We start from the raw sequence: 27,173 nt of genomic DNA, 5'->3' as shown, positions 1-27,173 counted from the left end.
TTTTTTAACATACATACATATAGCAGTGCCACCACTTTGGGTCGGTCTGTGCTGCCCTCACTAATCATCAGCATCACATGTAAAAGTCCCAAGATTTTTTGTGATTAAATGTAACTAAATGTTTCTTAATAAAAATCAAACCAAACAGCAAATACTCCAAAAAAAGCAGCAGTCATATTTGTTGTAAGGAAGAGTTTTATTATGTCATAATTATTTAATCGTTACACAGGCATGATGACAAGGTCTTGTTGATAAAGACACATTATGTTTCTAATGTTATATGTTCCACCTTCAGTATCTTAACATCTTGAAATATGTCAAGCCATATCTGAATATAAATACAGTTTTATGCAAAAGTACTTCACCAGTACAAGTATTATAAAAATATTTAATATTTGCATAGATTAAAATTCCATGAGTAAAAACATACAAGACAGCAGTTTTATCACTAATTACTTCAAATGCACAAACAAGTTTGATATCTATCATATCAAAATGTTGTTATCCTCAGCTGGGCCCTCCTAACACAACAAGTCTTGTTGTTGATTCAAGGATCCGGCATATTGTCCACCTGCAAGACAGCAGCTCCCATCAGACATTTTTAACTCAAAACTACAAAAAAAATTCAACAGAGACAATAAGGCTGCATAACAATTACTGTTATATGCTGTTGGTAGGACAACAAGTGCTTCTCCAGGAGGTACGTCGACCTTTGTCTCATCTCTGCTGCACCATTGTACTGAAGGACCTCCAACAGTGAAAGCCCATCTTGCCTGACAAACTCCTCTGCCACCTGAAGAAGAAGAATACCACATCATGCCACAGCTTAGCAATCATTACAGAGTTTAGTTTCACTAATTACCACACTTACCACTGGACTGCTGACAGTCATCATGAACAGGATGTCCAGGCTCTGAATCACCATTTCCTGATCAGCCATTTTAAGCGTGGCACAGAGTGCAGACAGTAAACCAAGCTGCATGAGCTGCACACAGAACACCTTTTTCTTGTGGGCAATATTAGCCAGAATCCTGAGAATCTGAGTGTAACAAGCAAGAAAAACAAAAAACAACAAAAACACAAAATCAAAAAACACTTTTTTCATCCAAAAGGATGCAAGAGAAAACCACAAGATTTCTTATTATATGCCACAATGACTTAATATTACAAGAAGCACTTATATCAATCATAGTACCGTATTTCCCGGACTACAAAGCGCACCTGAATATTAGCCGCACAAGCTAAAATCAGGGGAAAATCCTGTTTTGTACATACATTAGCTGCACCTGACCAAAAGCCGCAGGTGTTTCAATGTTGACTTATCATATGTAAGAGAATATGCACAAAGCGAATTGTCAGGAAAGAGATGGCTGTTTGGAGACACACCCCTTTTATTAATATTTTGAAAAACAAGTTATGGGTACATATTTGCATAACTTTTTAGGTATATGTACAAGTAGCGGTAATTACAAGTACGAAACATGTACTGTGCTTCATAAATGAGTAACAAATGTAGTACATAACAATAACCTACAGCACACCAGAAAAATAGATTCGGACTACCTTTTAGGCTCAGGTGCAGTGACACGGCTTTAACAAGAAGAAAAGTCACCATCTTTCTCTTCTTCCTGCACACTAAAACCACCAAAGTCCTCTCCTCCAGTGTCGGATACGAACAGGCTCAGGATGGCTTCGTCATCCACTCTCAGCTTCGTTCCTTCGTTGTCACTTACAAAACCAAAGAAATCCTCGTTGTCAGTGTTAGAGTCGAACACCCTCTGAAGGGCCGTGGCGGTGTCCTCCTCTCCATCATGCAGCAGTCCAGCCCTTCGAAATCCGTTGGTGATCATGGATGTTTTCACACTTTTTCACGCTGTCAGATTCCACCGGTGGAGTTGAGCATAACTTGCTTTTCGCAAGTTTATCGCCGCTCGTCATCCACGACTCCCGCTGAACGCGTAGCGTTCATTTGAAGTTGGTTTTTCACGCTACTTGTACGGCACTATGTTGCCTGGCGGATGGACACGTGACCAACATACCACTCTTGAACCCCGATACTGTGTGTCTGATCGCATGCCCTTCCGCCAGGCAACGTAGTGCCGTACAACAGCGGAACAAACAAAACAAATCGTCTTACGATATGACAAAAATCACGGACAATCCATAGAAAAGCCGCACCTGACTAAAAGCCGCAGGGTTCAAAGCTTGTGCAAAAAGTAGCGGCTTATAGCCCGACAATTACGGTACTAACCATAGTATTAATGCCTTGAGAAAATGGGAGAAGTTGGATCAATCCTGGGACCAAGTTTAGAGTCAAGAGGGCGGAGCAGAATTCGGTGGAGTGAGCTGGGATGGAGAGAGGTAGAAAACACAATGGGGCACGTTACACACACTACAGAAAACCCTGATAATTATGATGCATCAAATCTCAGATGTGCACAGAGAATGCACAAGGCAGCCACAAGCATTTTATTCAGTATTTGAATAGATTGAATAGTTACACCAAAAAAAAAATGCAATGTTTTCTTGCACAAATCTATACTGAACTGCAGCAAAGCAGGAAAAATATATTGAAAAACGGTTCTATTAGTAATGATGAGGTGTACTTCTGTATGGCTGCAGTCCCATTCAGAGACGACTAAAACAAGAGAGCCGTACCTGTGAGGTTGTTAAGGACCCAGACGGTCTCTCTGGCCAAGGCTGGCAGGGTGTGCAGGTAGGCTTGAACAAGTGCACACAGAGAAGCTGGCAGATGAGCATCAGTCAGTTGAGCATTCAGGTCTTCCTCCGGGCAGGAGGACAAGATGTTTCCCACACACCTCAACAGAGGCCAGATGAGCTGAAGAAGACACATTAAAAGCTTCTGTGATCCAAGTCAGATTAAAAACTAAAGTTGTTATTAGAGATGGACCGATCCGATATTACGTATCGGTATCGGTCCGATACTGACCTAAATTACTGGATTGGATATCGGAGAAAAATAAAAAATGTAATCCGATCCATTAAATATCACGAAAGCACCTCACAAAACTTGCAACACGCCGTAACTCACCTCAGAACGTTAGCACGTCGGAGCAGTATGCATCACGTGATAGAGCGGCTGTGGCATGCGGGACCTGTCGGTGGTCTGGATAGCATTTGGAGCTTCGCTAGCAACCCGGCATTTCATCTCCGACAAAGTTATCCCGAGAGAAGTAAAGCAAGTGTGTAAGTCCATCTCTGAATGTTTGTAAAGCATTCCTGCGTTAAGCTTAACAAGCGATATATGGAGCGACTGCCTCTTCTTGCTGCTACTTCAATCATGAAACTGCTTAATGATCAGCTGATCGGCTTTTCTGTCGCGAGTCCGTGTCTCTAGTTTGCTTTTGGCCCAGTTTGCACCAGAAAGAGGAAACCAGTGGATAAACAACAGCAGCACGTTTAAGCTTGATCAGCTGTTGTTAGAATGTATTTAATATTACTTTCTACACCAGGATCTTTTTCTACGCAGCTGACGGCTGGTAACTGTGCAGGGGCGGATCTAGCAAAGTTTAGACAGGGGGGCCGATAGGGCATTAACAGGGAAAAGGGGCACAAAGACATACTTTTCTTTCTTATTCTCATTTAAAATGTCTAGCTTTTAATAAATAATTATCTGACACCCAAAGTTTAAATTTGATGCAAAATGAATAGAAGTCAATTACTTCTATTCATTTAGTCTATTACTTCTAGACTTAATAGTAACTATTAAGTCTAATATATATACCCTAATAAGCTATAGTACTTTTTCCTTTGGGAAGGTACCATCTGTGCAGTCTGCAATTTTGTTGAAGAAAGATGTTGAATCTATTTAATATTTCTTGAAAAATAATTGATTTCTGTGCATTTTTTTTCACACTGCATCAAATTAAGGTTGATTACGTCGATTAAGCATCATGAGGTGGAGCGTGAGGGGTGGTTCCCTATTTTTTATTTATTTATTTTTGTTGTTGCTGGGAGTTGGAACCCTATTAGTTAGGTTGCTTAATATTTATGCTAAGTACTCTTTAAAATACCAGAATAGGGAGGATGGTGTAGGTTTAAGTTTATTAGATTGATCAGTATTGCTGAACTATGAAATATTTTTTTTTGCATGCAGGTATAACAGAATAGCTTTAGTGTAGTTGTTGTTTTAAACTTGAGTATGAACTTATACAAAATGCAGCAAGATATTTAAAAACAGTTTTGTTGATTAAAAAACACTATATCGGATTCATATCGGTATCGGCAGATATCCAAATTTATGATATCGGTATCGGACATAAAAAAGTGGTATCGTGCCATCTCTAGTTGTTATTTTTACTTTGTTCTGAAGCTTAGGCAAATATGCGATGTTGCTGTTTTGTTTCAGTTCCTAGATTCTTCAACTGACTTTTAATAATAGTTAAGTCATTTTACTATCTTTGGAGGTAGCTCAGCATGAAATGAACTAATCTACATTATTAATTCAATGATAATTATCAAATTTGTTTGCTTAAAAGTAAAAAAAAAAAAGTCTTAACAAGTTTTGAAAGTAAATATTGGATTTGATCATTCACTTCCATACCAGCTCAATCCCATCTTCTTTGTTTCCCTCGGTGACAGCACCACCTAGTGACACTAACAAGGAGCTGCACTGTGACAGGGCACCCTGAGCCAGCAGCTCTTTGTTATCATCTGTGCTAATAAAAGGCACAAAACAGATTCAGTAATTAGCTACAATAGCAAATCAGCAAAAAAACAAAAAAGGTTTTGGACACTTTCCTAAACTTCTCACCTGCATATGAGGTAATGGAGACACCATGCACACTCTATGGCAGGAGCCAGGCCGAACTGTGGGTCGGGGGTAAGGACGGATAACAGGTGTGAAGGCAAGGTAGACTTCAGGACTATCCTACAGACACAGAGGAAGACAAAAAAACACAACAAGGTTAAATGTGAACAAAACATTACTCTGACATTTTCTGCGAGATGAGGAATGCAGAGGCTGAAGACGTGAAGAAGTGCATTATTGATATATTTACGGGATTATCTTCTCAGGTGCGTCTCTGGCCTGGAGAAGCTGAGAGAGGGTGAACGCTGCAGCTTCCACTACTGCAAGTGTGTGCCGTTGGTTCTGGACAAATACACAGTAACATGTTACAAAGACGTGCAGCAGTCACACTCCTGTCTCTCTATGAATTGGATGTTTGAGTAGATTTGGATTCAACTGCAACAATTCTACGAATTGCCAGTACAGTAAGGATATTAGTGTAGACAGTGAGCCTTCGTAGTTTACCTCTATACAGCTGGCCAGAGCGGGAATGATTCCCTGAGCCAGGAGCTTCTCTCTTACCACATCGCTGTCTGGACACATGTTACCAAGTGTGTAGAGACACAGCTCCTGTGTACATATAATGTTCCGCACAATAAGGAAGTCAAAAGTCTTCTGCATTGTAGGTCATACTATATCACAAACTGCCTGCACTGCATGGTGACTTACTGTAAACTTAGTGCTTGGGCCAGACAGGTAAGTGAGCAGGTAAGGGGTAGCAGGCAGACAGGCTGGAGCCACATTAGTGTGGGAAGAGTGAGAGAGCTCGTGAAGACACCGAACGGCCTGCAGGCGGCACTGAGCATTAGAGCCAGTGAGGAGGCCGACCAGCAGATGCATACTGTTCTCGTGCCTGAAAGAAAACACAGTTTCACACACAAAGATGAGGAAGTGACTTAAAAGTGACAGCGTAATTTAGTCTCTTCCAATATGGCAACAGAAGCCACTACCATACTTGATAAAGGTGAGCTGTGCAGCTGGGTCGCGCAGAACTTTACTCAAGGCCTTCAGGTGTGCCTCCTTCTCTGTCCCGCTGTGTTGAAGTTTGTGGAGCAGACTAACAATGTCCTGAGGAAATATGAGACTGGCAGGCTGAGTTCAGATCTTTCATTTTACTGAACCTACCAAAAAAAATAATCTAAGACAGGCATGTCAAAATCAGTTTACGTTGTGGGTCAAATACGGCCCAGTTTGGCTCGAGTAGTAAAAACACCCCATTCTGTCAGTGTTAATATATTTAGCTACACTTTAAATCCCTGAGAAACCTTACAATGAGACAAAGAAGAAACATTTCAACAATATGTCTCAATTTTTCAGCAAAATAAAATTACAGAAAGGTTCCAGTAGCTCTTTTTCCAGACTGTCCTGTACTTATAAAACAAAGTTTTTGTTAATTCACAGAAAATATTCTTTTTTTCCCACCAAAATTTCAAAAGATGTCAAAAAACATTAACTTTTCTGTCATTTAATTATTTATCTATTAGATAATTCCTTTAGTTTAGCGTGAATGGCTACGTAGGAGGTCTTTATCAGCAGTAAAAGATGTAAAACTTCTGAAAACATAGCCTATAAGTTGATTCCCTCCTTTACATCTTCCAGCCTTCAAGTGGGCCAGATTGGAGAATTCTGGCACCTGGGAAATTCTTGTGCTTGACACCCCTGATCCAACACAATATCTGATACTTACATGTCCTCCTGGGGCTGTGTCCATGCTAACGTCCGGCTGCTCCTCATCTTCATTTAGCAGTAGTCGCTTGCTCACCAGCTGCCTGTCTCTGCGTGCCTGTCTCAGTGCTAAAGCATTCAGGGAGAGGCATGTCACAACTCTTTAACCTTCAGGGATCATACGTGATCATACTTGTGTTTAGTGTACATATGCTGTGCAAAACATGCGTCCTTTTGAGATAAAGCCACCATGGGGAGGCCATGCCTGTGGGGAAATAAAGAAGCTGAAGTTAAGATGATGCTAACATATCCATTTAGGTTTTGACTCATTTTACGCCAGTGTATGTCACCAACACTGCTCTATTTTATATTAAGACCTGTACATGGGAACATCTCAATTTAAAAAAAAAAACACTGAATTTCGAGTAGAAACGAAAACCTATATCTGCACAGGAACTGTTTTTGCTGTTTATGTGTTGTAAAAATGCCTGGAGATGAAGATGTAACAGCTAACTAACAGTTCCTCATGGGTGTCATAAAAAAGAGCTGTATCTTTGTAATACAGTTTTTAAAAAAAATTACATGTGCACATTACATAAACCTATTTCACACTTTATTATGCACATTTGTTCAACTGCTTGGTAAATACAAGTATCTAATCAGATAATCACATAGCAACAACTGAGTTGGTTTAGACATGTAGACAGGGTCAAGATGGCCTGCTGAAGTTTAAACTGAGCATCAAAAAGGGGAAGAATAGTGATTTAAATGCCTCTGAATGTGGAATGGCTGTTTGTGCCAAATTGGCTGGCCTGTGTATTCCATAAACGGATGACGTGCTGGAATTTTCAACAGCCAATTTTCACAGAGAACGGTCTGAGAAAGAGGAAAAATGCCTTAGTGAAGCCAGATGTCAGAGGAGAGTGGCCGACTCGTTTGAGCTGATGGGAAGGCAACAATATCTCAAATAACCGCCCATGACAACAAAGGTATGCAAAAGAGCATCTATGAACGCCAACACGAAGTAGATGGCCTACAGCAATAGACAGCTGAGGCTACAATACCAATACCAGTACTAATAGAACAATACCAGCACTTTATTGAATCTGTGCCATGATGAATTAAGACAATTCTGAAAACACAAGGGGGTTCAACTTGGCTCTAGCAACGTGTACCTAATAGTTTATTAAGATATTAATAAAATAATGGTTACGTTGAAGCTACAGTTCCAGCTAGTTTCTATGGAAACTAAACATAGTCACAGAGCCAAAGGAAAAATGAGCTCATTACTGAATAAACAGGGTTTTAGTTAAAGACCAGGGTTAGCCTACAGTATGTTTGGGAAACTGAGCCTCGGTATTTAGCAGACACACCTCTCTCGTTCTCTCGCCTCTTCAGCCTGAGCTCCTCCAAGCTGCCGCCTTGTTGTCCGGCTTTGTGACGAACTTTGTTCAACCTCCACATTTGGCGGCCAGTAACAACTGCAACTGTAAAACTTCACTGACAGTTACTCATCGTATGGTTAGTGTGTAGCTATGGTAGTGGGGCAGTCTTCTTCTTTCTTCTTTAACAGTGGTAAAACAAACGTCTTTTCGCTGCATTAGCGTCACCCTCCGGATTGGAGTGGAACAGTCGTTTTCTCGGTTTCCTTAAAAAAGACTTGACACCCTCACGTTACACGATTCAGCGGAAAGGCAGTTTTAGGCCTCGTCTCTCTTAATAATCTTAATTTGTCTCACCGAGATCCCTGACACGTACAAACATATAGAGTGTCCCCTACAGCACAGCACAATCTCCAGAGCTCATCAAGTCAAGCATTTTCCCTTAATTTGTAAGAAGTTCAGCGTTTGTGTGCCCAAAGAACAGGATTTACCAGATGTAAGACTTGGGACGGGTACAGTTGATAAAAACAAAAAAAACTATGGTGTTTAATTTGTATTAAAAGCATAATATACAATCTATATAAGAAAATTTATATCAAACATTTAAAACTTTAAAAAATAATGCTCATCACACACATAGAATTTCCCCTCCTTTCCCACGATAGAACAGCTGACATGTCAATTTGAATAAATATACATCTGGTTAAAAAAAAGTGTGTAATTTTTTTTAACGAAATACCAAAAGACAGCTATAGGACAGGAGTAAACCTCTTAATCAGAATCACACAGTTTCACTTCATTTTACAACTTAAATCTGCATAAAAATATGAAAGGTGGTTTAGAGAACCTAGCTCAGGATTATCACGAGGGAAATTCCTGAGAGCAAAACAGAATCCATGTTTATAAAAACAGACGTTACTCAATTAAACCCCATCTGAATTTCACTATGAGGCAGAAATATTTCAACAGGTGATCATCAGTTCCCCAAAACAACCACGAAATGCGCGTGCCGTGAAAATGGCAGCTACCGTAGAAACACTTAAGTAAAAAAACACAAACCCAAAACCCATAAAAAGATAAAAATGTAGCAAAAATATAAAAGACGGATCTTTAAAGTTTTAAGTCATATTCTAACTACTGATATATGATCAGTGTACATGATCGGAAATCGGAGGACGTGATGTGACCCTCGTCCTCTGGGTCTGCGGGATGACGAGTCACACATCTTGATGATTCTTTGATGATTTCTTCTTCTTCTGTGGAGAGACGGACATGAGGGTTAGGATCCGCCAACGTTTTCTAAGTAGCGTCGAGATTTGTTTTCTAAGTAGCGTGATACCTTTTTGTGGGAGTCGCTTGAGGCGGTTTCTGTTGCCATGGCGTCTTGGATTGAATCTACAGGTATTTCTGGGATGTCGGCTGATTTCAATTTGCTTTTTTCTGAGGACAAATGCAAAGCAATTTTACAAAACCATCAAATTACATGTTTTTAAGCTATATGTGGGTTGTTTACTCACTTCTCTTCTTCTCCGTTTGAGAACTCGTTGCCTCTACGTCAGGTGGAGGCAGCGGCTCTGTGTTGGCGGGATTATTTTTCTTTTTCTTCTTGACACTCTTGACCTGCTCTGTTGTTTCCTCTACCTTATTATCTATTATATCCTCAACTACCTGCTCTCTTTCTTCATCAGCTTTTTCTTTTTTCTTCTTCTTCGATTTCTTTTCCTGCAGTACTTGTTCTGGATTTTCCTCACCATTAAGAAGGTCCCTTTTCCTCTTCTTTGCCTTCTTTTCTGTAGACGTCTGCTCTAAAGTCTCAATTTCTTCAGTTTTTTGCTCTGTATTATTTTCTATGTCTTCAGCTTTTTGCTTTGAAATGCTTTCACTTGCAAACGTCAATGAATTTTCCTCACTTTCTGTTTTCTTCTTTTTTTTCTTCTTGGCTTTCTTTTCTTCTGCTATGTGCTCTGAGGTTTGGTTGTTTTCTTCCTGTTTGCTCTCTTTGTTATTTTTCACTTCCTCAGATACCTGCTCAGAATTTCCAGTCTGTGCCAAACTTCCCTCACTACCAGCCTTCTCTTTCTTCTTCTTCTTTTGTTTCTTTTCTTGTACCGTTGACTCTGAAAGGGTTTTCTCATCAGCGTTCCCTCTTGTGTTTGTCTCAGTCGTGACTGTCTCATTTCTTTCAGCATCATCTTTGGTTTCTTTTGCTTTTTTATTCACCTTCGGAGTTTTTTTAGCCTCCTCCTGCTTCGTGTCTTTGGTCTTTCTCGTCTCTTCGCCACATTCCTCTTTTCCATCTTCACCCGTCTCATTCTTTTCCTCCTTGTCTGCAATTTTCTCCTTCTTTTTCTTCTTCTTCTTGGGCTCAGATGTTCTGTCATCAGTTGTTTGTTCACTGGGAGTTGCAGTTTCCCTGTCCTTTTTTATTTGTTTGTCCGCTGGAGATGAGAGGTTTTGCTTTTGGCTCGGAGTGCTTGAGGTGACAGAAGTCACATTTTTTGTCACATTCTTCTCGGTCGAGCTCGTCTTTGCTTTTTTTTCAGTCACATGTTTCTCGCCACCTTCGTCATTGTGTTTCACTGTCCCGTTACTCGGTTTAACTGGGGTTCCAGGTTTCGCCGGAGCCTTAGCCCGGGGTTTCCTGACTCTCTTTTTCGGGGGTTGAGGAGCAGAGGAGTCCAGGGCATTGATGGCATTCATCTTGACTATGTCGGCATCTGTGGACAGAGAAAACCCAGTAAAAACATCAAACTGTGCATGGTGGAACAAATGCCTAAAAGAAAACATAAACAGCGAGCAAACAGTAACTGTACACAGCTCTGTTTGGATGAAATCACTCTTTTCCATGGTGAGGTTGTTCATGGGTGGTGCTGCACTGTCTGGTGGTTGTCTTTCTCTCATTAAGTGGAGGGACCAAGCTTTCCCTTCATCTTCCATCACTTTGTACATTTTCCACACCCTCCACAGTTTATTCCACCTGAGTTTAGACTCCTTCCACCATGAACACCTCGCCTGGATGCTACATCTCAGTCTCTCAATAGCGCGCTTAGCTCAAATGAGACATATTTTGCTTATTTCCAGCTTTACACTTTAATTCAGAACCTGCATTAGAGTATCTTTGCATGATTCTCATTTCAATAAAATCTTATTTGAAATATAAAATACAGTCTTTTCCTGAAACAGGTTATGTTAGCTCAGACCACGTTAAGGACCCCTCTTCTAACAAGCCTAATTTCATCTGATTGGATCTCTAACAGATCAAACTTGTTGGAAAAAAGATAAAACTCACCCACGTGTGCGCTGACAGCCTGCAACTGAAAATAATTTCATTACATTAAGGGAAAAATATCCTAAAGTTACTGTGCAAATAACCGCTCCTTCTGAGAGGGGCAGATGGGATTCTTTTTTTAGATATGGTTCATTTGATGTGAAATGTTTGAGGTATCTAAACTGGATGTGCCCTGGTTGCTCCTTAAGTGAGGTGTTTTGGGCAAGTCAAATATTTCTAGCCTGGCTTTGGTCACTTTATTGTCCACTCATAACCCCCTCTTCATTTTTCTAGGATTCTTTTCATCACCTCATCCTTGACACGCTCGCCCATGAATAATGCATTCAGTGACTCACCTGTCATCTGTTGGAGCAGTTTCTTCCACTTCTCCACATCCAGACTGCTGTCAGAGTCTGAATCATCTGCACCGGCAGTCACAACTTTTTCTGGTGTTCGGCTCTTTGATTTCTTCTCCCCTGTGACTTTTTTTGCAGCTTTTCCCTCAGTTTTTTTCTTGTTTGCTGGAACAGACTGGGAAAAAAAGAAAAAGAAGGATTAGCGTGGTTGGTATAGTCCAAGAACTGCCACGAAAAGAAATTAAAACAAAATAAAAATTCACCTTTTTTGCAGTTGTGTCCTTTTTCTTTTTTGATGTTGTAGACTTTGCTAAACATAAAAAGTGCAAATGTGTTAAAATGCATTCAAATACGCCAACCTCTGGCCTCAAAGAGTTTACTGCTACAAACCGAGCTGCATTCTCTGATATGTCAGTTTTTTCACTAAGCTGTCGCCCTCATCTTGAATCTGATTGGAGGTTGTTAGGAGTGTGAATGTTTGGGTACAGGTGTAAGATGAAAATACTCAAAGCAAACTAATGTACAGAAGTTCCAAATCTTGCTTAAGAATTTTGTAAGCATGAACAGCTGGATCAGGACACACATATACACAAATAAACAAATGTAGTATCTCAGATCCAACTTCAGCTTTCTAATTTAATTTGTATTTAACAAAGAAAAAGAAAAATATGAACCTTTAGTTGGAGTCCTTCCTTGATCTGCTGAATTTTTTGGGTTACTGTCAGGAATAAAAAAAATAGTTAGTATCCAAGCTATTACAAAATGAGACATCTAACCCAGTGGGCGTTGCTTCTGAAAAGCACTAAGAAATCATCCTTACTTCAACCATGATGTGTAGATGTCGAGTAGTGATACTGATATTTTGGTCTCCCCCTGTAGAAAATCAAAATTAAATGTTACAACTTATTAAGAAGTTTGAAATATACAGTGGGAGTATTTCTTGGACATGGTACAGTAGTCTGAAGGAGATGTCAGCATATAAAGACATAAAAACATGCCATTGTTATGGTTATGTGTCAAATTTGAATGAAAGCAGACCCCAAGAAGGTGGTTAGGAAGGACTTGAGTTCATTACAAATGAATAAACTAGAATAATAAACACGTTTACAGAAAAGGACAAAGTCTACTACATTTTGTGGAATATTTACAAATTCAAAAACCTGTGGAGGGACCAAATGGTTCTCATTTGGGGAAGAAAAATCAACAAGCCTTCTTGGTCTGTATTACATTTGCAATGACTGCACTTATACAAATCTCTGGGCTTTTTTCTTAGACTTTACCACAAACAGCTTTTCCTGGCCGCACACTCTCCCCACTCATTTAAATTGGCCATATGCTACATCCTATTTGAGCCACTTTGGGTGGAAGCTCTTGGTGAGTAGAGTCTAACTGATGGTATTTTTTATGTCAAGGACTTGATTACCTTTAAAACTAATCTGACTTTTTCTGTCTTTCCTCCAGCCACAGTCCCTCTTACAGAGGTCTATACAAGGTGAAAGCCTTTCAAGTGTTACGTTCTTAGTCTAGGCAAGTATTGAACGCAACAAGAAGTTGGCCCACTCACACACCACTTTTTTTTAAGTGGTATATAAGTCCTAACATTGAGCTCGTTTTAGCTCACAGCAAGGGGAGGATACATTTCTTGGATCTTACGATCTTTAAAGTTATATATACACACACAACTATGTTTATGCAGAAAAATAGAAACACGTAGCAGTCTAGTTGTTACGAAAAATGGGGAGATTTAATTGAGCAAACGTTCTTCCCCGTCCACACTTCAGAAAATGTTTTTTTGTGGAATTTCATGAGGTGTGAGTAGAGGGGGTTTATTGCACAGCACAGGAGCAGCATTTGAAACATTGTAACAGTTGCAGTTGATATGTGTGTGTGTGTGTGGTGAACAATGTTGACCTGTGGGCTGTGCCTCTGTAGCTCATCTGCAGCTGAGCGATAACCATGCTCCTTCAAGTGGCGGTAGATCAGCTGGATCAGCTCGTGCTTTGATGCGTTCACGGACATATTCGAGAAACGAAAAAAGGATTAATCAAACTAAGGCTAAGCTAACGCAAGTGGTATTTTCATATTAAAAGTATCCTCATGATGCTCAGAGTTGCAGCTTCTGAAACCCGCATGTTACCATTTTGAACTCTGACCCAAGGATGTGATTATTTCCTACCGCTGCAATGCACTATGGGAGATGTAGTAAGCGGGGCGTAGCAACGCTGTCAGCGGTCCGCGCAAAAATATCACGCATTCAAATGAAAACTTAACCTGTGTACACAATGCATTTCGATTAGGGGCTAATAACGGAAAGTAGTTTATATAGTCTGTTAGTCATATGTGTGTCAGAGGTTTTTTCAGCTGTCTTTTCACCGCATTTTAAAGCCATGTTATAATGAAAACTGACATTAGTATTGAACCATTTAAACCAAATCATTTTCTTTTTATATTTGTGTTTTGCTATCTGCCTTTAACTATCTTATATTCGGGCCAGTTTAGGCTCAGTTTTACCCAAAGAGGGGATGATTTTCATGATGTGGACGAATCATATTTTATAAATGATGTTCTGGAAATTTACTCTGATTCTACCGGTAAAATGCAGACATCTGATCTGCCCTTCTATCATTACAGTTCAGCTACTATAAACACTTTTAATATAAAGCAAACAAACAATATGACAGCTTTGTGGCATGGCATGCTTCTAGTGGGCAATGTCTTTTTATAGCTACTACTTAAAAGCACCAAGTGTACAACTGGTTGCTTTCAATTGCTCCTTCCGCTGTGCAACTGTCTGCATGTTGCATGTAGAAGCAGATAAAACATGCTGTGTAATAAGTCTTTGTCTTCAGTGTAAAAGATCGTTTGCGTTCTGCATAGTGTGATAAGCTTGATCTCTTTTGTCTGTTACATTCACCCACCACTTCCTTTTTCCTGCAGAACAGGCATAGATTTATCAAGATGCTAGAAACATTTTTCTGAGAATTTGGGCCATATCGACATGATATCATCCCACAGTTGCTACAGATTATTTTGGTTGGATATCCACAGTGGGACACTCCTGTTCCACCACACCCCATAAGGGTGCTTTATTGGATTGAGATCTGGTGACTGGAGGCCATTTCACTACAGTGAACTCACTGTGATGTTCAAGAAACCCCTTTCATATTATTTGAGCTTTGCGGCATAGTGTGTTATCCTGCTGGAAGTAGCCATCACGAAATGGGTACACTTTGGGTATGAAGGGACAGCAACAATGCACACATCGTTACTAAATTTTGCCAAATTCAGCTATCTACTATCTGAATGTTGCAATAAAATAATTGGGATTGTTCAGTTAGCATATGTGAAGCAACGTTTCAATTTCCTGGTCATAATTAACAGGAGTTGCACCTGCTGCGATCTTCTGCTGCTGTAGCCCATCTGCTTTAGGGTTTAACCGGCTGTGCGTTCAGAGATGCACTTCTGCATCTTCATCTTCATCTTGAGTTGATCACATGTGATTGGCTTATATTTAGATATTTGTGTTTATAAGCAGTTGAACAGATGTACCCATGAAGTGACTGTATATGTGTGTCTCTATTGTAACAGACCCTGTCCCTCTGTTGAGATGTTCTCAAACCTTACAAATATGTAAAAGCGGGACATTTGTAGAGACCAAAATCCACCTCGGCATATATGTTAAAAGGCAAGAAATGAACTGTGAGAGCCAACATAAACTGCCTGCTCATATTCAGGAAACATAACTGTAAGTCTTAAAATACACCTACCCTTTATGTCTCTGTTAGCTTGCTCTTGTGGCTCTAGGTTTCTTGACTCAGTTCTCTTTTTTAATCACATGTTCGAAAAAAACAAACCCATTACCCATCCACATAGCCAGACAATCCACAAGCTATTCAAGCAAGTGAACAAGTCAGAAATATCCCAGAAACTGCCAGAAAGGTCAGTCAACTCTATCAGGTGTATTTGGATATAAGTCTAACTTTTTGCTTTGGTGTGGGAGGACATTAATGGTGATTGGGCATGGGTACATGCTGCCAGTGAAAAGATCTGAGAAAGCTGGCGGTGAGATCTTAGGTCAAACTAAAGGAGAGTATTGGGTAAGCAGGGGGTCAGTAAGAGCAAGGCAGCTGAAAGAGACTCATTCATCAGGGAAAACCAGAAAAGGAAAGCAGTGTGTAGTCCAAGCTCAACGTCAGCACTCAGTGGGTCTCACTGAGCTTGATTTCACCATCTTCCACAAGCTTGCTACCCCTCATACTCTTCTCTCTCACTCTCACACTCTCACACTCATACACACACACACACACACACACACACACACACACACACACACACACACACACACGCGCACACACACACACACACACACACACACACACACACACACATTTGGTTTGGACAACGCGCAGGTTATGAGGCTGACTCAGCTCCCATTCTTAGAGTGTTGATGGGACAGACCACCAAAGTTTTGTGGAAGAAAAACAATTTTAATTTGTAATATTTAAAAGTGAGCAAAGAAAATGTAATATTTAATTTGCTCATGTTTACTCCAAACAAACATTCCAATATATTAAACTGGGTATTGACGAGTGTAAGAAAATGGATTTTAGCTAAAGTTACTGCTTGAGGGAGGACCAAAAGACATCCTTGAACACAAGGAAAAAGAAGTAGTACGCTCCCCTCGGCTTTGATGGCACGTTTCTGTAAAATGACTGCAGTATTTGTACAGGCTACACTTGTAAATGGCAGCCTGTTTCACAGGAAATAAATTACGCTGGACACATTTAACAGCTCACATCTGTGCTCACTCTCCATTTAATTACCCGCTATAGACGGCAAGGTCTGGGTGCCACAACCTGTCATCGCTGCCACACTGGCACAACAGTAAAACTGGTTAAGTGGAAACACTTACACACATGTGATTAATAAATATATAAAAGAATAAAAAATAGCATAACTGAGCTATACTTTTTTTTAACACCCTCTCCTTAGGGATTCTTCAACGAGTCCCTTATGATGTATATCCAAGGGGCTTTGCAGGAGGGTCCTAATGAACTGCTATGCCTAGCCTTGCCAACCAGGTGCTGCCGGAGCTCCACATGAGCCAAATCAAACACACCTTCAGCGACGGCCAAGGCCATGTGTTTGAGCCCTTCCTCTGATTTCCACCTGCTGAGGGCTGATATGTGGACTTTAAAACCCCACCAGACAGAGGAAATCTAAGAAATGTTTACTCTTTATTTGAGTTAGAAATTAAAGTTATCAGTCTTAAACACTTGATTCTGGGACAGATCTTGTGACATGGTAACTACTACACTGTAAAAGGCAACCACACAAGTTCACAAAGAGAAACTGAGGCAATAATAATGCTGTTAGCAGAATCTAAACGCTGTTCCTGTTTTTTGGTAAATACAGTTCTTTTCTTCTGTGTAACTTGTAAACTGAGTCAAAACCTACGCAAATTAACCATACTAACCTCCCTACTTTCTTATCTACAGTGCTCTTATTCAGTTACTTCTCTCTGCATTTGAATAGCTAATATAACTGTATGTAGGTCCTGGTTGTTGTCGAGGACTGTTTATGAAACTCACCTGAGAGAGGAAGCGTCTTTGGCCTTTACTTTGCTCCCAAATAAATGACCTGTAGCTGAAAGATTGATAAAAGATGAAAAAGCCATTTTTAGTAAATTCTGAAACAAGGCTTCTATTGTATAAAGTGGAGAGATGACAAGCTGAGCATGCTGAAGTACAAGTTTTGCCTCAGAGTTGGCACACAGGAGGAAAAAGAACAGTTCCATCCAGTCTTACTCAGATTAGAAAATTGGGGTGAGAGGTGGGGGTAATGTGGAGGTTTACCGGCAGGGCTGCGTTGATTAGAAAGGGGGTAGTGTTCCTAGTGAAGCAGAGCAGCCGTATTCAGTAACAGCACCACTTTCTTTAGCCAAAGCCAACATCTGCTGCCGACCGGCACAGCCGTCTCTACTTCCCTTTAAACTCATTGTCGGATTTCTCAAGGCCTTAAAATCCTGCTTGGAACCGGTTTGGACAGGGATGTAAAGATGAGAAAATGCTGTGAAAGTATAATTTTGTGTTACTAAATCCAAATCTTTTAGGGTGGGTCTGCTATTGATTTACTCTTTACGTGACAGAGAGGCAAAAACCACAGAAGCAAGACAGGAGCTGAAAACTACCTGTACCAGCAAAAGCTACCATTGCTATTTATAACTTTATGAATGGTTTTCTCCAGCTCAAGCTAAGAAATCCTTAAAGAAACTGGATTCTGTTTTATGGCTCCACTGTTAATTACGGGGTAGGAAAATGAAGTGTTGTTAAATTTATGATAGCCTACTTCACAGCACTTTGCTCACATCCTCTGGAAGAAATTGGCAAATTAGGAGGGTAATGAACAGCCAGTGAACACAATTAAATCTCAGTCTGAGAAATTCCCATGTAGCAGATTTAAAGGTTGTTACCACATAACAAGTTTAATTGGTTAATCAATAACTAAAATAGTGAAATAAGTGTCTGAGAATGTGAAATTTAACTCCCACAGCAACAACTCAGAATGAGTGGTTTCTTAAAGCAGAGTGACCTTTTTTAACATGCCTGAAATGACCGCTTACTGGAAATAGACAGCTGCGGTTTACGAGGATATTAAGAAATTCCATTTTTATTTACATTTTTTAAAAACACGAGCCTAACGTAAGTTAAAACAAACAAACAACTTTAAAAATAACCTCCAGAAACCGAGCACGATGTTTATTCAGGGTCCGTGATATTCTATTACTGGTGCATTGTAAGGTTACTCATTCTGTAAATACTGTCATCAAACCATTTTGTGGCTTAGCCTTGCGTTTGTGGTGAAATTATTTTGGCAATATGACAATCCACAAAAGAAAGAGCAAATGTGGAAGGCGAGCAAGAATATATCTGTGGTATTGGCCTATCACAGTCTTTTTAGACTTCAGAGTCTGTCGGGTCTCTGGGGACGTGGCTCTGTTAATATTTGTGGATGTGATAGACGTGAGTGTTCGTATACGTGTTGTTTGCATTGTGGTCTTGGATGTGAGCAGAGTTGTTGTCAGCCTGGCGAGCTGCCGCAGTTACAGCTCTGAGCGGCAGAAAACAGATGAGTCACATCTCATAAGTGTGGCTGCCCAAAGACCAGGAAACTCTCTTTCCTCTAATTTTTTGCATACTTTTGAGGAAAAGCAGTAATATCACAATCATGATATGTAATGTATTCCCTCTAGAACAGCACGAGAATAAACATGATCGTATAAAACTTCAGGTCCCTTTTCCTCCCTCTTTCTCTGTTTGTTCTGTCATAAAGTCTAAAGCTCCGCTCTAAAGATGCCTTTCCTGCTTCAAGACAAACATGCCCATCAACCTCAGCTTTATACTCTTTTGGGGGGCGGGGTCATTCTTCCTTTTGCACCCCACGACCTCCATGCCCACAAACCTCAATATCAACACTTGCAAGGTGTGATGTTTTACATCTCACTATGTTGACCAACTCCTCGCTTCAGTATATCAGTTTATTTTTGTCTGCTAGCCACATTTGACGTTGGTGACCATGAAGTATTCATTATATTCAAGATTTAAAGCAAAAGAAATATTAACCACCAGCCTTATTTTTCAAATTTGATTCCCTGTAAAATCGCCCTGTTTCCCAGAATTGCATTGTTGCCATTTTTGCCAATGAAGGACCTCAAGAAGGAGTGCAATGTTCAGTGGAAACTGTGCAGTGTTTCGCAAGGAGACGGCCCTGAAGGGAACAGCGTCAATCACTTTGTGCTTTTAGCTCTGCTATGAAATGAAGCCTGATCCTAGCTTCAACAGCACCAGAGCTCAAAAACACTTGTGATTCACAGTGACAGGCAAATACCCAATGTATGTTAGATTAATTATTTTCTACTTTTTATAGTCTGATTTTTAGCTGTTCTCTACAGCTATTCCACTGTTCCCAGTCAAAGTGAACCTGTATCATGATGGTGATCTACAGTGCAGATACTGTGGAGAAATACCTCCAGGAGCTGTGGGTGAGGCTGTGCAGTCCTGCTGCTTTCTGTTGACCCACTGGATGATTTGTAAAGTGCTTCCATGACGCCCAGCTGGAGATGTTATCAGTCAGAGAAGTCTGTTCTGTCTCTCTCGTAGGGTCTGCAGTGCGCAGAAACAGCAGGAAAAATAAGAGTGTTTGTGAGTGCAGTACAGAGTAGAGTGGAGACCTGTGTCTGTAGGGCCCCACAGCCACCCTGAGACTCAAATCTCCCCCACACATGGTGTTTTTTTTTCTGTAGACCCTCTGTCAACTGTGTTTTAACCAGGTCAGATGGGGAGATATTGCTCTTGCTTTCTAAGGTTTTCTGAAGTTTATAGGGTGGCATATTGAAATGATGATCATGATGGAGCACAAATGAAGAGGAGAGTCTATGATGCAATTATTTTGAGTACTAAGTATGTTTTTAAAGCTATTTTTTACAGTCAAAGACCAACAAAGCTACATTAATATCTAGAATAATGCAGCACAATGTCCAAATTCAGCAGAAGTATCACTAATGTGAGATGTAAACTCTCCATTAACACCTGGATGTAGTAGAAATACTGTATTTTCTTTGGCAGTGGGGTCAGTAGGGGCTGATATTATTTCAGTGAGGCAGCAAGGCAACTGGGCGGGGTTAACAGGAACACTTGGAAAAGTGGAATGCTTTCAAAGGTGGCAGAAAGTGTTTGGAGATTCAGCGAGGCTGGAGGTGTAGCTTTTCTTAGTTTTAGGTTGCTTAACTGCCATTCAAGTGTACAAGGTGTTACTTGGAACACCTTATGAGGGGATTTTTTTTTAACCCTGAGTCTCACTGCATAGTTATTTAGCGCCAGCTTACTAAATACAAGCAAGCTTAAGTAATTTAAAGCGTCACAGGAACCATGGCAACGACAGCTCTCACCGGTTTCTCCATGATGAGCCTGCTGAGCCTCGGGTACCTGACCTGGGATCTGATGAGCCCTAACCAGGTGGAAAACGATCCAGAAAAACCTTTTATTGGCAGATTTCCTGTCCCTCAACCCCCTCATATTATTTTCATTATGACAGATGACCAGGGGTTCAATGACATTGGCTATCATAGCTCAGACATCAGGACACCGGTGCTGGATAAACTGGCTGCGGATGGCGTGAAGCTGGAGAATTATTACATCCAGCCCATCTGCACCCCATCCAGAAGTCAATTCATCACTGGCAGGTAAAGTGTCCTGTGACTGGACTGCTCCTTATTTAAAATAAATGCTTTGTATTCCTAGAATTAGACCATACTGATGTTTAACATAGATGTAACTGCTGCCTGATGAATTAAACTACTGGATTTTAAAGCAGCTTCCTGTTTTGTGAGCTTGTATTTGAATGCATGGGGACAGTGGAACCAAGACCACTCTTCTAGAGATAATGGCAAATCTAGAAAGTGTACAGCTTTTATGTTTCAAAGCTATCAATCAGGTCCAAACATGTGATTTCCGACTATATATTTCCAATTAAAGAAAAAGGATGTAAAAGATGTGCTTGCTATTACACAGCCTTCTGTCTGTGTTTTGACTGGCATACAAATATAAACAGACACAAATCTGGAGTGTATCTTCATGCCAATCACCATAACCTGTTTGAGAAAAACAGGGCAGTCTCCTTCTCCCTGTTCTATTTTTCTAAACCTCTTTACAACCCCTCTTATTCACATTTCTGTTTAACCTGTTGGATGTGATTGGATGATATGGATTAAGGCTGTCTTGATATCAGATTTCCCTCCTTTATTATTGCGCCCAAAAGATATGCAACCTCAAAAACGAATCTTATCCCTAAATGCAAACAATATATTTTTCCTTTTAAATATTTTCTTAATCTTAAATTCTGCAGGTACCAAATCCACACTGGTCTTCAGCACTCCATCATCCGACCTCGCCAGCCTAACTGCCTGCCTTTTGACCAGGTCACGCTCCCTCAGAGGCTACAGGAACTCGGCTACTCCACCCACATGGTAGGGAAGTGGCACTTGGGGTTCTATAAGAAGGAGTGCTTACCCACTCGCCGTGGCTTTGACACATACTTTGGATCCTTAACGGGGAGTGTTAACTACTACACCTATGATGGCTGTGATGGCTCTGGGCTGTGTGGCTTTGATCTCCATGAGGGGGAGTCAGTTGCCTGGGGTCAGAGTGGAAAATACTCCACGCATCTGTACACAAGGAGAGTACGCAAGATCCTGGCAACCCATGATCCTCAATCCCAACCGCTGTTCATCTTCCTCTCCTTCCAAGCTGTTCACACACCCTTACAATATCCAGATGAGTACATCTACCCCTACCTTGGGCTGGAAAATGTGGCACGCAGGAAGTATGCTGCTATGGTGTCAGCTGTAGATGAAGCGGTTCGTAATATAACATACGCTCTCCGCAAGTATGGATACTATCAGAACAGTGTCATCATTTTCTCTACAGACAATGGAGGTCAGCCCTTGTCTGGTGGAAGTAACTGGCCTCTTAGAGGACGTAAAGGAACCTACTGGGAAGGTGGCATCCGGGGTCTGGGATTCGTCCACAGCCCTCTGTTAAGGAAAAAGAGGAGGGTGAGCAAATCACTGGTGCACATTACTGATTGGTATCCCACATTAGTGGGATTAGCAGGTGGTGATGAGTCCCTCACTGAGGGGGTTGATGGGTATAATGTGTGGGAGGCCATCAGTGAAGGAAAAGAATCACCTAGGCTGGAAATCCTGCACAACATCGACCCTCTGTATAACCATGCACACACTGGCTCCCTGCAGAAAGGATATGGCATTTGGAATACAGCCATTCAGGCCTCCATACGAGCTGGAGATTGGAAACTTCTGACAGGAGACCCTGGTTATGGAGACTGGATTCCACCACAAATACTTCCAGGTTTCCCCAGTAGCTGGTGGAAGCAGGAGCGTCACACACGTCCTCGAAAAACAGTGTGGCTTTTTAACATCTCCGGGGACCCCTATGAACGTTATGACCTTTCTGAGCAGAGACCGGATGTTGTGAAGCAGCTGCTTGCCAGACTGGTGTACTACAATCGCACTGCAGTGCCTGTGAGGTACCCATCAGAGGATCCGCGGGCTGACCCCTATCTGAATGGAGGTGCCTGGGTCCCTTGGGTAGGAGATGAGGAGGAGGACAACTGGGGCAGTTTTTTCCAGAAAAAAAGCATGGATTGGAAGAAGAAGCTAAAGCTATCCAAAAGCAGGTCATTTTTCGGGAAACTAAAAACTCGGATCATGTCTAACATAGTATAGGAGAACACAACCAAAAGAAAATCACTGGTTTAATGAAGAGGTGCTACTTTAGTTGAGAGAACATCTGAAGATGTGTTCTCACTCATGGGCCAGGTTTCTGCAAGATCGAGCTGTAGCTGCAGGTGCATGTTCGATTTCTGTAAGAATAACCGATTGGTGATGTTTTCATTATTAATTTGTTTGTATCTCAATTACAAGTGTTTGTTTTGCAAAAGTGAACATTATAAGCTTCAAAAACACATGAGCGAATTCCATTTTACAGGTGCTAGTGTGTTTACTGTTGCACAGGTAAGGGTTGTTTTACAAACTCAAAATCTGTGTACTTGACAAGAATGACAAGGTGGAATCATCAGAAGCTTTCTAGCTTTGATTAATGTAAATGATGACTACCTCTGTGGCAATGTGACATTAATTGTAGACATTATTTCCTTCATTAAATTAGCCTCTGGATTATTGTATTTACATATTTTCTACCGGAAGAATATTCTTTGTTTCTGTACACATCAGATTCTTTTTGTGCTGTTCTGTACTTTTTATAGCAGCTACCTGTTCCACTGAATATTAGAAGAGGGCTTCCTTCTTCATTTGTCACAGCTATTCACGATGAGCTTGAACGATTGCAAGGACTTTAGCAAAAACCAGTACAAAGCAACATAGCAATATGTTTTAAAAAACAGGCTTGTTTGCCTCATTGTGCCAGAATAAAAAGTGATGAGATGCCCAGCCGGGCACATATATGCTGGTGGACATGCATGTACAGACATAGCTGTTTCTTCTATTTTTAGAGCAGGGTAGGAGGAAGCATGCAAAACAAAAGTCAAAGTAGCTTCAGTGTGTTTAAAAGCCCCGTACTATTCGCACAGGTTTACTGCACCCCTATAAGAGTGGTAGCTTCCATCTCTGCTGTAATACAGGAACTACCGATGTAGGTTCTTTTATTTTTTCACACAGATGGGTTTTCTCAGTTCCAGTTGAGTGATTATATGTGTGTTACTGCCTTAGCCTGTCCTGTTGTGTGCGTCCATTAAAATGTAAGTAAGCAATGTACATTCTTCTTTTCTAATGATCATTTTTATTCTTCTTATTCTGTTCTCCATCACTCCTCTTGCTTACTAACCTTAATTAAGAGTAAGTGAAGAATTGTAAAGCTTGCTTCCACCTGTGCAGAGCTGCAATGTTTAATGTTACTATGTTCATAGTGACTATTTGATATTTACTTTTTAAAGTTTATTGTGCTATTACAAACTTATTCACATAAAACTCTGTATCATTTGAATTTGTTTTCTTTACCCAAATACTTGTGAGTCAAAAAATCATGATTTTTCATATTGAATTCAGCCTCCTTTGTTGGATAAGAGGATTCTGTGTTTTAATATTATCTGGAGAACATTGCCTCACAGTTTCATATTGTGGCAAAGATTTGCATCCTTTTCGCGTGGTGCTTTTAACCAGGTTGTCTGCATTTTATTTGTTCTATATCTTTCATTTCTCTTCCTTTTTGGAAAGCAAACTTATGCAAACCTACAAACAGAAAAAGACATCTCTCCTGCACACCCTGTAAAGACTGTTAAACAATAAAGTTCTCTTCACAGAAGCTTCTGGACTATCGGTGACTTAATTTGTCACTTTAGTTTTGGTTTGCTCTTTGTCACACTATCTGTGGTAACCAACGTACCACGTGTGGCTGACTGTTCTGAAAGTGTGACTGCAGTTCCCAGTGTTGTTTAGATTCAAGTTTTCACATGCAATTACAACAGAGAGGAGAACATATTTGTTCATATGTGGTAAATATTTCTTAAGATCAGTTCAGTACAGCAGCCTGTCTCAGTTCTCTTTGTGTTGGCAAGGAAAGTGAATCACTTTATTTCCTGCCCCTGTGAAAATACCCTGCCTATATCATCTCCCGTTTACTGTTTCCTGTCAGTTAGGGCTGAGGTTCACAGCAGATTTACACCCGGATGTGTCCAAAATTTTCTAGATTCATTTTAAAACATTAAAACCACAGCGTGGGTGAATAAAAAGCATGGAGCAGTTTCTTATTCTTGTGCTAATGGCAGCGGGAACTCATGGTAAGATCATCCTCACAAGATGCCAAACATTTACATTTGTAATGTGAATTATTTCCACTCATGTTCTTTTGAATGCATCTTTTCCAGCTCTGGTTCCAGTTGATGAGACTACTTGTGACCTCAGGACGAGCACATGTCCATGCTCTCCTCTTCTTGAAGAAACTGTATATATCCAAGTGATGACTGATGCTAATGGCTGTCAACTGCAGTGTTCGAAGGTGCTTCCCACTGAGACAAAAACTGTGTTCAATATGAAGAAAGGAAAAACAACAACAACAGACAAGGAATTTAACAACAGACTAACATTTATAATCAACAACGGGACAATCAAGATCACAAACGTGAGGAGGAGTGACTCAGGTCAATACAGCATTGAGGTCTTTAATTCAAATGGAGTCCAAGAGAAAAACATTAATTTCACCCTGGATGTTAAAGGCAATGGAAACTTTGAAGGCAAGGCACTCTGGAACTTCGAAGGTAACTTACTCATGATTTTATATTTTTAATATTATTATACAGTTAATCAGAAATGTAAGCATGTGGGAGTAGAACTATTAAACACAGTACACATCTCTTGTGCAACTAATGATAGAAGATGAAACAGAGAAAATGCAGAGACATGCAAATGTATCATGTTGTTTAATGTTTTCGATTTCTTGAGAAGAATGAACAGAATATTTGTTGATACAACATTTTTGTATCTGTTGGTATTGTCAGTTATTTTAGCCACACAAGGGCAGCTGTTCATACCACAATTTAGTTATCTTTTTATTTCTCAGTAACTACCACCTAAACTTAAAAGGCACACTAAAACTTTCCACTTGGTCACTGATTATTACTAGCTGCACTATATGAGCACATTAAGCTGTGAAATGGATGTGTTGTAGTAGGTGTGGTTTTATGACAGGAAACAGGTGGTTTAACAGAAGTTGTCAGTGTGGTTTTTCTTCAGTGTCTAACACTATACCTCTGGTGTGGTTTAGTGGGAGTTAGCAAATAATCACAGTCAGAGCAATAAACTTTATCTACATAACACTTTTCTTAACTAAGTGTTTCACAGAACAAATGAAAAGGAATAAAAGATAAGAACAAATGTGAATCTGGAACTGTCAAGAAGTAAAGATCTTGGAAGAAACATAACCTCGGGTTCTTGATACATGTATCAAGATCAATTAATGAAGTATTCAGCCATGATCCAAACTGCATAATGGTAGCTAAGAAAAATGTCTAGGATTCATTATGTTTATATATCTGTAATCTGATACCTCAGCCTCATAACAAACTGACTTGTTTCATGTTGGGATCTTCTATGTTGCAAATACAGTGACATTTACGTTGAACACTTAAATAAATTTCTAATTGTTATCACTGTGATCTTCCCTCAGCAGACAAGTGTCTTTACCTGGTCATAGCCTGTTGTGTACTGGCATTTCTCCTGATAGCAGTGTCATGCTGTTTTGCGTGTAGAGAAATTAACCATCGTAAACAAGGTAACATGCTGTCTCATGATCAACAATGCTCAATAAGCAACTGCATCATTCACTGAATAACATAATTGGATGGGGAAGTTAAAAAGTGTTTGTTCTGCTGTATCTTTTCTATATTTTTACAGGTTCACGTGCTCCTGTACTTTAAGCAACAAGATGACTGAGCTGACCTCAAAAAGAAATCAGGAGGTGACTGTGATATTTTCATTTTATACTTGTACATACTGAAAAAGACTTGTTGGGGTTTTGTCTGTAAGGGTTTTTGTAGGGTCTTTACTGTACAATATATTGCACATTGAAGCAACTGTAATTGTGATTTGGTGAAATATAAATAAAACAGAATGGAAATTGATCCAAAAAATGTATGTAGATGATTAAAATGTTCATTTCTAAAGCCTGTCTGAAGCCTGATTATGCAACACTAAAGTAAAATAAATAAATAAATAAATCTAAATTTCAATGTAATTTTTTTATGTATAGCATTAGCTAGAAATATAATAAAAGGTATATTAAACCTTTTGATTTCTTAAAGTTTTTTTTAAATTTGTCATTTAACTCATATGTTTCTTTCACTGAATAAACATGTGATAAAAAAATTAATAGTTTAAAAGCTAAAACTGTTATAACTGACAGGACTGTATGTGACTGTAGGCAAATGGGGCAGGATAAAATCAAAAGAAATAACAGATCAAAATGAGATTTTGTGGAAGATGCTGCAGGCATGCCTGTGGTTTGTATGTTGACATGTTTCACTTCCTTCAAACTGTAGTAACTGTTTACAATGAAAATCACTCCTTGTATGGCAAAACTTAACATGGAATCTCAGAACATGGA

At 40.1% G+C, this 27,173-nt stretch overlaps 3 protein-coding genes and 1 long non-coding RNA gene across 11 annotated transcripts; 2 read left to right on the top strand and 2 right to left on the bottom strand.

Moving 5' to 3' along the window:
• Window positions 1-177: 177 nt before the first annotated feature.
• Window positions 178-8,070, bottom strand: tmco6 (transmembrane and coiled-coil domains 6). Its single transcript, XM_026192756.2, has 13 exons — window positions 7,849-8,070; window positions 6,498-6,604; window positions 5,766-5,878; window positions 5,480-5,663; window positions 5,276-5,380; window positions 5,022-5,113; window positions 4,775-4,891; window positions 4,565-4,679; window positions 2,659-2,839; window positions 2,252-2,346; window positions 872-1,039; window positions 659-793; window positions 178-571 (listed from the first exon to the last, which is right to left on the bottom strand). Exons 1-13 carry the CDS (start codon window positions 7,937-7,939, stop codon window positions 548-550), a joined length of 1,527 nt encoding a protein of 508 aa, XP_026048541.1. The 5' UTR covers window positions 7,940-8,070; the 3' UTR covers window positions 178-547.
• A 300-nt stretch (window positions 8,071-8,370) lies between these two features.
• LOC113028373 (uncharacterized) lies at window positions 8,371-13,648 on the bottom strand. The gene is made up of 8 exons (XM_026178589.2): window positions 13,393-13,648; window positions 12,302-12,354; window positions 12,156-12,199; window positions 11,745-11,791; window positions 11,482-11,656; window positions 9,375-10,574; window positions 9,197-9,297; window positions 8,371-9,113 (listed from the first exon to the last, which is right to left on the bottom strand). The coding sequence occupies exons 1-8, from the start codon at window positions 13,498-13,500 to the stop codon at window positions 9,075-9,077; spliced, it is 1,767 nt and encodes a 588-aa protein (XP_026034374.2). The 5' UTR covers window positions 13,501-13,648; the 3' UTR covers window positions 8,371-9,074.
• A 2,665-nt stretch (window positions 13,649-16,313) lies between these two features.
• LOC145420525 (uncharacterized) lies at window positions 16,314-16,857 on the top strand. Its single transcript, XR_013901850.1, has 2 exons — window positions 16,314-16,374; window positions 16,474-16,857. It is a non-coding gene; the product is annotated as an uncharacterized LOC145420525 (long non-coding RNA).
• Window positions 16,858-19,610: 2,753 nt separating this feature from the next.
• Window positions 19,611-26,793, top strand: LOC113036391 (arylsulfatase I-like). Of its 8 annotated transcripts, none has more exons than XM_080307537.1 (6): window positions 19,611-20,722; window positions 21,385-23,814; window positions 24,762-24,852; window positions 24,940-25,329; window positions 26,241-26,342; window positions 26,465-26,793. In XM_080307537.1, the coding sequence occupies exons 1-2, from the start codon at window positions 20,409-20,411 to the stop codon at window positions 22,781-22,783; spliced, it is 1,713 nt and encodes a 570-aa protein (XP_080163663.1). In that variant the 5' UTR covers window positions 19,611-20,408; the 3' UTR covers window positions 22,784-23,814; window positions 24,762-24,852; window positions 24,940-25,329; window positions 26,241-26,342; window positions 26,465-26,793. The 8 variants fall into 8 exon arrangements, with proteins under 8 accessions (XP_080163663.1, XP_080163653.1, XP_026048515.1 ...); XM_080307527.1 differs by having other exon boundaries at window positions 26,238-26,342; XM_026192730.2 differs by having other exon boundaries at window positions 24,712-24,852; window positions 26,238-26,342.
• The last annotated feature ends 380 nt before the right edge of the window (window positions 26,794-27,173 follow it).

This window comes from Astatotilapia calliptera, chromosome 2, assembly GCF_964374335.1.
Source record: "Astatotilapia calliptera chromosome 2, fAstCal68.1, whole genome shotgun sequence".
NCBI lineage: Eukaryota > Metazoa > Chordata > Actinopteri > Cichliformes > Cichlidae > Astatotilapia > Astatotilapia calliptera.
Note: the sequence above shows the minus strand (reverse complement) of the source record. Positions and strands in the feature narration are given on the sequence as shown.